Genomic DNA, 8,504 nt, shown 5'->3' with positions numbered 1-8,504 from the left:
TTTCTGAATATTATATAATTACGGAAACTGCCAATACGTCTTTTTTAGTCACATATGTTCAAGATTTTACCGTCCAGTCAATACTATGCATCTTTATGAAAAATTTAATTTTATCGGGTGCATATCGGAGACAGCAATGCAGTCTTCTAACACCGCTCGGCGGAAGAAAGTAGGCGACTAGTCGTTTCTGGCGAAATTGTGAGTTCATAAACAAGTGAAAAAACGAGTCATGTTCCTAAAATGAGTGACTATCTTTATTTTTCCCATTCACCAATCCCTTCAAAACTCAAAATCCAATACACTTGTTCCTCGATTAAGAACTTCTGCAGAACCTCTTCGAATTGCAAAAGTAATTCTTGTAATGTGAGGATAGGGAATATTTAATCATTCATCCCAAAATAAAAGTGAACAATTTTACAAAAAGGTAATCTTTTCATTAATTATCATGCAAAAACATATATTGGTATATACTTTTGGTTATGTGAATATATATTTTATTATTTTATTTGATGATATAAATATTATCGAGATGTTGTCATACTATATGAATATTGTTGTGTTGTGAAAATGTTTTCAATCAAATTAGATTATAGTGTAGTATGGCCATAGATGCTCAAAAGGCACGATGGTACGGGTGTTCAAGTGTTGGTTAACTCGATCAAACTTTTTCTTTATTAGTCGAATTAATTGATAAAAAAACATGATATTTAATTATGTTAAAATAGAAATTAAATCGGTTTTAATGGGCTGAGCGAAAAAGGCCAACCCACCCCAAATTAATTTAAAAATTTGTTCGATAACTTGAATATATATCAACATATTATACAATATATTCTATTTTTATTTATAAATGTACGGTTATATTTTATACAAATGTATATAAATTACGCTGTAATTTGTATTACTAACAAATAAAATGATAATACTTGTCAAAATAACATATATTAACTGAATCTTTAATTATATTTTTTCGTGCCAAAATGAACAAGTCGCTTATTTTTTCACGTGTTTCAATACATTCGATAAAAGTACTTGTAGGTAACAATTTCTCGATTTTTTTTGTTTTGTATAAAAATATGAATTACCCGCAAGGGTTAGCTTAGTTGGTTAAAATGAGGGATAACTATCCTCTTGGTCACAAGTTCGAATCCCACGAGAGGAGAATTTATGATTATGTCTTCTGAGTTAGAGGGTGTCGCACGTGATTTGCAAGTTATTGCGTGAGCCCATAGGGTTTACCTAGTGCGCACCCGAAGGGTAGAGGCTACGCGTTACCTATGATAAAAAAATATGAATATTTTTATACAAAACAAAAAAGTCAAGAATTTTTATTTATCTCTATCGAGCACATCCAACTACATTAAAAAATGGCTCATAAATTGGAACGGAGTAAGGTTGTTTTGGGTGATGTAAAAAATATTCACTTTTGATATTCAAGTGCGCAAAATACTGATAAACGTGAACAATTGTTCAATAGGGAATGCATTTTTTAAAAATTTACAAAAAATACGCATGTACATTTTTAATTTTTAGTGAATATGTATGTCGTAAATGCGCATTCACTAAAAAGATGTGTATTTTAAGAATATTTTGAATAACTATTCACGCTTATGAGTATTTTGGGCACTTAAAATCCAAAAATGATTTATTTTGATCATTATTTTTTCATATTTTAGTTTTACTTAGAATTTTGAAATAAGTGATATTAAATAATATTAACCATATTTTATAAAATTATTTAACCCATTCAAACCGACCTAACAGAAACCGGCATATAATGAATATATTTGGATTATATTTTAATTGTGTTGAAAAATTTTAAAAGTATCCTGTTCGAAATCGGGTTTTTATCCCGGCTAATAAGCCCCCGCTTTTCTTAAGAAAATTCAGGCTGGGCTTTTTTGACAACTAGGTCGGGAGGTCGGGCCTATCAGGAAAAATAAGCCGAACCTTATGTAGACCAGATTTAAAAAGAAAAAGCTAATCTTCGTCAATTTTGTAAAAATCCGAGACTCTAAAAATAAAATTGAAAAATAATGTTTTGAGTTATAACGTAAATCTGAAAATCAGAAAATACTAATAGAAATATTACAAAGGAAGTTACAAAATTTTAATTACAATCTCTTCTATATATAATAGCACAACAAGGGATAATAGTTTCAGATTAAAAAGTCTCATTTAAAAGACTAAACTACCCTGTTTTTAATATTTATATAAAAGTTGTGTTTTATGAGAATCGAATTCGAGTTGTTTCATTCTTCTATACAACTTCATACCACTACATCATATTGTCACATGTGTTTTTTATCATACACATAATATATAAGTGTGTTAAATGAATATTTTATTTAAATTTAAATATAGCTACCTGAATTCTGCAAAAAAATGATAATTACTTGAATATTTGTACAATTAATTTTAAAGAACTGAATTCCAGATATAAAGTTAGGCATAGTACATAAATGGATTATTATCTTATTTATTATTATTTTTTAGTTTCAAAATATATCTCATATATTTTTAACATATCTTTTATTATAAAAAATAATTAAAATGTATATATATAATTTTTAAAGAAAATATTGAAAATAGAATCGCCTATATATAAATAATCTAGATTGGTATTAAATATTTAGATAAGTTCGAATTATAATAAGTCAATAAATTTTAGTTTATTTTGAATTTGAAATCAGAATTTGACCCATTGTTCAAAAAATACTCGAAATTTGACTACATGATTAGACGAAAAACATTGTCACATTCTACGTTTAGTAAATTTAAATTACAAGTTTGACGAGAATATCTTACCAATAATGTGATTTTTTTTATATCTAATATTAATATAAATTAATGTGTTTGAGGTATTTATAGGAAGTCAATTTATTATTTGTATTAAAATTATTAACTTCACTGGTAGCGCAATAGTGTTTTGGGACTTGTACCAATTTTAAAAATATTTGAAATTTGATATGAGATCTTATGAGATTTGTTAAAATTACGATGATATATTAAATCGATTTATTTTTCATTTTCCACTTTAAAAAAAACTAGCATTTTAAAAGAAATTTTAGATAAACAATATGTATTGATCAAGATAATATTGTGCAAATATTTTGAATTATTTTAATATTTTAAATAATTCAAATAAAAGTTATATCTATACTATATTGTAGAATTTGATTCAATACATTTTATACTATTTTAAAAAATATATATTGTTCAATAATTTGTAGGAATTGACCAGTTCAGCTAATATTTATAAATTTTATCGAATTGAAAAATATTTAATTTTAGGAGAATAGTATACAATATTATCAAATTATCATATGAAGAAATATTAGAGTTGTAATGAAAAAAACCTAAAAATAGTTTAAATAACAATATAATTACAATTTTCCCTTCAAATTCTTGAAAAAAAAATCATGAACATTATTTTTTATGTTACATGATTGATACTCGGTCGCGTAAAAAATAAGATATGGATTGTTTGTCACTAATAATGTAAATACCATATATAAATTATTGTAATTTATTTATTACATAATTTTAATTTATTAATAATTACAAATACATGTTATTTAAGTAATCAATTGTCTCACTAGATATTTATACATGTACATAAATCAGATATTTAGCATATAAATAATTGAAATCATCGTAATTTCCTAAGAAATATAACATACGATAATTCACATGCTAACATAGACACGTATAACTTAATCTTATTTTGTTAAGAGTATAAAAAACTAACATTTTTCTAAACATACTTACGTTAAATTTCAAAAACTAACATTTTTCATTAAAATCAACTTTTATATTAACAGTAGTGTAAATTTTATATTATGATTGCAAGTAATTCGGAATTCAGTTATTCATTTTTTATCTTTTTAAATTGAGTAAGTTAATTGTAAGTTAGTAGAGAACCCAGTAATAATATAAACCAGTTATATAGTTTATTTAAATAAAATTCAAAATTTTTGGTCAACATATATGTTAATTTTTAAATTTTTCTTTGTAAACATACCGACATTCTACATATTAAGTTTATTTGTTTCATTTTAAACGTAGACTACCCAGTTTATATTCATTTATTAAATACAATTATACAACACATACAAAAAATATATATTTTTCTTAATGAGCTATATGGAAACGTTGTGTAATTTAGTAATGTCTTGCATGAAAATGATAGACAAATAAATACGTTAGACATTATACAAAATTTACAAATAAGAATATAACTAAAAACATTATAGTTACATGCATACAAAAACTCTAGAAAATAATGCGAGGCACGGGTTATTATGCTAGTTAGAAATTAAGTTACAAACTACACTTTAAATTCCCCGGTTAAACAAGTCACCTCTAGATGTTAAATTTCTTCGTTTAATATATTTTCACTGTATTAGGTTTCCTGGGCTTAAATATTAATGATCTAATGAGCCTCTATTAATCTTTATTATGACTCAGATAACATTTATGGAATTAGATTTATATAGTATCAACACTCATACCAAGGTAAAAGAAATTGGCATTTGTTCATATTAAACATATTGCTGAGCATCAAGGATACTTGTAGCTAGATTGAGAAGAAAATTGGCGCTTAATGTAGATCAAATCTCCCCAAGAAAGATTTGCTTATCACTGCTGCAGGATCCAATAATAGGTTCATTAGGATGGAAGCCACATTCGTTCACGGATCCAGTATGGCCAGGGAGCTTATACAGTATACGTCGAGTAGTCGTGTCCCATATATATACCATCCGGTCAGCACTGCCAGCAGTGATCTTGCTCCCATCAGGTGACCAACCACATTTCAGCAAGTTCTGTTCAAAGTTATGCTGATGACCATCCAAGACCTTCACACAACGATTTTGAGGAGCGTATGGGCGCATATCCCAGATGCGGAGCGTGCTGTCCATGCCATTTGTAAGAAGATAAGACCCATCTGGACTCAACTGCATACCAGTTATCGTGTCCTGATGGCCTTCAAGTGTCATGGTAACTTCATTCCTACGAAGATCCCACACCTTAACATTGTTATCAATTCCACCCGAGTATATCTTGTCAGAAGCATCAGAGAAACCAACTGCAGTAATTTGGTATTTATCCGGAAAGGTCTGGATGGCACCCCGTTGTCTCAGATCCCAGAGTTTGGCAGTGCCATCATCTGATCCACTGACAGCAAGGGGAGGACCCCTACGGGAAGGACAGCATGAATTTACACAAAAGGAGTGTTCAGCCATTTTTTTAATCTGCTTTCCTGTTTCGACATCCCATGCTCTCAGTGTCTTGTCAGCACTAGCTGAGATTATTTGTGATCCATCAGTAGTCCACTGGAGATCAAGAACTGCATTTTTGTGACCTTTGAGTACCATGAAGTTCTTGCATTCGCCATGGACATTCCAAAGAAAAATTTCTCTGTCGTGAGAACCAGAGGCAATCACATTTCCAGTTGGATTAAATTTCAGAGTGTATACGGAACTCTGATGACCTGTCAGTAACATAATTGGTGACTCCAAACTTGATGTTCGCTGCTTTCCATTTGACCTGGAGGCGTGAGACCCAGCATGTGGAGCAGTAGATAATTCCATAGGTCGGGGGCCCAACAGGGACAAAGAACTTTCATCATCTCTGTGCAATGCTTGCATCATGGCTTCTTGCTTACTGAAAAATACAAAAAATTAATTAGCTTCGAAACTTTGGCTAGATAATATATAAAAAAGTACCTACTTTTAATTAAATCATACTCCTCAGTCGGCAAGAAGTAAAAACAATCAGATCATGATGTTATTAATTACAATATACAGGTATAACTAGGGCTGTAATTCGGGCCGAGCGAGCCGAGTTTCGAGTCGGGCATAATTTGAGCCGAGATTAATCAAGTCGAGCCGAGCCGGTTCTTTTAGTTAAATGAGCCTAAACCTCTGCCCGAACTCGACTCGTTTAATTTCACGAGTCGAGTTGAGCCGGCTCGTTTAGCTAAACGAGACGGCTAAACGAGCCGGGCGAGCCGTCTCGTTTAATTTTACACTTAATCGAGCTTAAACCTCTACCCGAACTCGGCTCGTTTAATTTCACGAGTCGAGTCGAGACGGCTCGAGTAATTAAACGAGTCGGAACCTCTACCCGAACTCGGCTCGTTTAACTAAACGAGCTGAGTCGCGCCCACTTAAACGAGTTCGAGCCGGGTGAGCTCGCGAGCCGCCCGACTGGAATTACAGCCCTAGGTATAACGAGCTTAGCAGAAAAATAATAACTTCAATTTGGGTTCAAGTTGTAATGAAACTAACACCCAGATATGTAATATAATGAACCTTGTAAGTTGTAACAAATCTCAAGATTAACCAATATCTATCTATATTATACTATTATAAGCAAAACATAGGATAATTGGTTGATTGTCGGTTTGGTATAGTTTAACACAAAAAATAGATTATAAAATAAAATATAATTAAACTGAAAAAACAGCTTACAATTAGCATAACAGACGCCATAACAATTTAAAAGCACACAGCATATTTAAAAAAAATAGAGTCTGCTTAAAACAAAACTTCGACAGTAAGAAGTATAGAAAAACATTGGAATCCATTTGCCATAAAAACTCCTGCATCAGCTCAGGCCATCAAGGCTCCACAGAATGTGACTCGGATTCTCTTTAGTTCTGTGCTATACAGACATATTCAGGTACATTTGAGGTACGAATATGTCTTGTCTACGAATTTCAGAGTCTCCATTGATGTTAGTATATCATTTATCTTTCATCTTATATCTTTTTGATAATTCATACTGATCTGTCAGATTTTAGTTTGTCCAAGTAGATATTTAGATCCATGCACAAGTATAGGCCAATGGATTTCAGAATTGTAGTTGATATAATGTGAACTAGTATGCTTGCCTGTAAGCCATGAGGTAATTTTTGTGGGTTTCACTTGTTAATATACATGTAAGAATTCTTTTAGAGTATCTTAATTACTCCTGTTTCTATGTCCTTGTGTTACAGATGGACTATGGAATCGTTGGGTAATCTCAGTTTTATGATTATTTTTTTTTTATTATTAATATAGTAAACAAGGACAAATCGTGTATAGAAATTATATACACACACACACACACACAGAGGCGTGTCGGATTTCTGGGCTCTCACCTTTAACTGTAATTTGATAGTCAGACACATATTACTGACGTCGGCATATTCTGACTTCAACTTACATTTAAGTATGTTTTCTTTCATGTTTACTCATACATTAACATTGTGCTTTTGTAACCTTTATAAAATTAATCCAGCTGTTCATGTTCATGCATTGTATTGCTAGCTTATAACACGTGGGATGCACGGTAAGTTTGTAATATTAGTTATCTTATTATAATACATTATTAGATTGTTTTCTATTAGGGAAAAAATCAATTTAAACAATTAGGTATGGAAACACGGAGGTACCAGAACTTCTGAATAATATGAAAGCAGATCATTCTTCATGTACCCTAATTTGAACTCGTTTCATTTAGTCCTTGCTGCTACGACTTGCTATTTAGTCCTCGTTTATAGAAATTCATGTACCCTAATTAGTCCTGCCTATCAATGATAGAGGTTATTTTTTTACGAGGCGAGTTGATGTATTTTCTTAAACAAGGTAATAATGACTATAGAGCATGTTCTTAAACAAGGTAATAACGACTATAGAGCATGTTCAACTGGTTAAACCATAAACCCATAAAATTGTTCTGTACTTCTGTCATATTTTTACGATTTGTGTAATTTACATATTAATTTGATTCTTTTAGGACCCATAGTAATCGGATTTTGATAGAAAAGTACGACTTTCTTTTACTAATATTACTATTTTAGGGACCATTTTCCAAATCAAGCATTGTATTAACACATTCAAATCAGGTAATTATCACAAAAAAGGCATAATACAACTCAGCCTAGTCAAACACACAAAATATAAGTACACTTGATTCTCGAATTCCTTAATATGAAGCAAACAAACAGTGCAGCCAATAACGCTTATAAACAAGTTGGGAGCAAATACAACAAAGTTACCAAACCACCTAAACTAAAAGCCAATTAACAATGTCCTCAATACAAACCACATCCAAACAATGCCTTAAAATTAAGCACAACGACTTGCACAAATTCATTAAAATACTAAAAAAACAAATACTCAATATCAATTAAAAGAAGCTTATATAAAATAAACGATGAATCAAACAGTAAAACAAATTGAAGATCTGAGAATATCAAAGGTAGGTTAGTAAGGATCGTACCATCCAGGATAGTACCAGCGAGGATCGATTAGGCAGGGATGCTGCGAATTCTCTCTCTAAAAACCAGATTTGCGAAGCGGTAGTAGTGTGTGTTGTGATGTGAATGAAGAAACTAGGGTTTATATTTATGTGGCGGGAAAAATCGATTTTCCGGAGTGAAGAGACTTCGTTTTATCGCGTATTTTTGTGTTTTTCACGTGTCGTTGTACTTTCTCCGACCCAAAATCCGTATA

General features: G+C 31.0%; 1 protein-coding gene across 1 annotated transcript; it reads right to left on the bottom strand.

Moving 5' to 3' along the window:
* Window positions 1-4,444: 4,444 nt before the first annotated feature.
* Window positions 4,445-8,504, bottom strand: LOC141712083 (uncharacterized). The gene is made up of 2 exons (XM_074514876.1): window positions 8,272-8,504; window positions 4,445-5,667 (listed from the first exon to the last, which is right to left on the bottom strand). Exon 2 carries the CDS (start codon window positions 5,652-5,654, stop codon window positions 4,614-4,616), a length of 1,041 nt encoding a protein of 346 aa, XP_074370977.1. The 5' UTR covers window positions 5,655-5,667; window positions 8,272-8,504; the 3' UTR covers window positions 4,445-4,613.

Source organism: Apium graveolens, chromosome 3 (genome assembly GCF_009905375.1).
Source record: "Apium graveolens cultivar Ventura chromosome 3, ASM990537v1, whole genome shotgun sequence".
Lineage (NCBI taxonomy): Eukaryota > Viridiplantae > Streptophyta > Magnoliopsida > Apiales > Apiaceae > Apium > Apium graveolens.
Note: the sequence above shows the minus strand (reverse complement) of the source record. Positions and strands in the feature narration are given on the sequence as shown.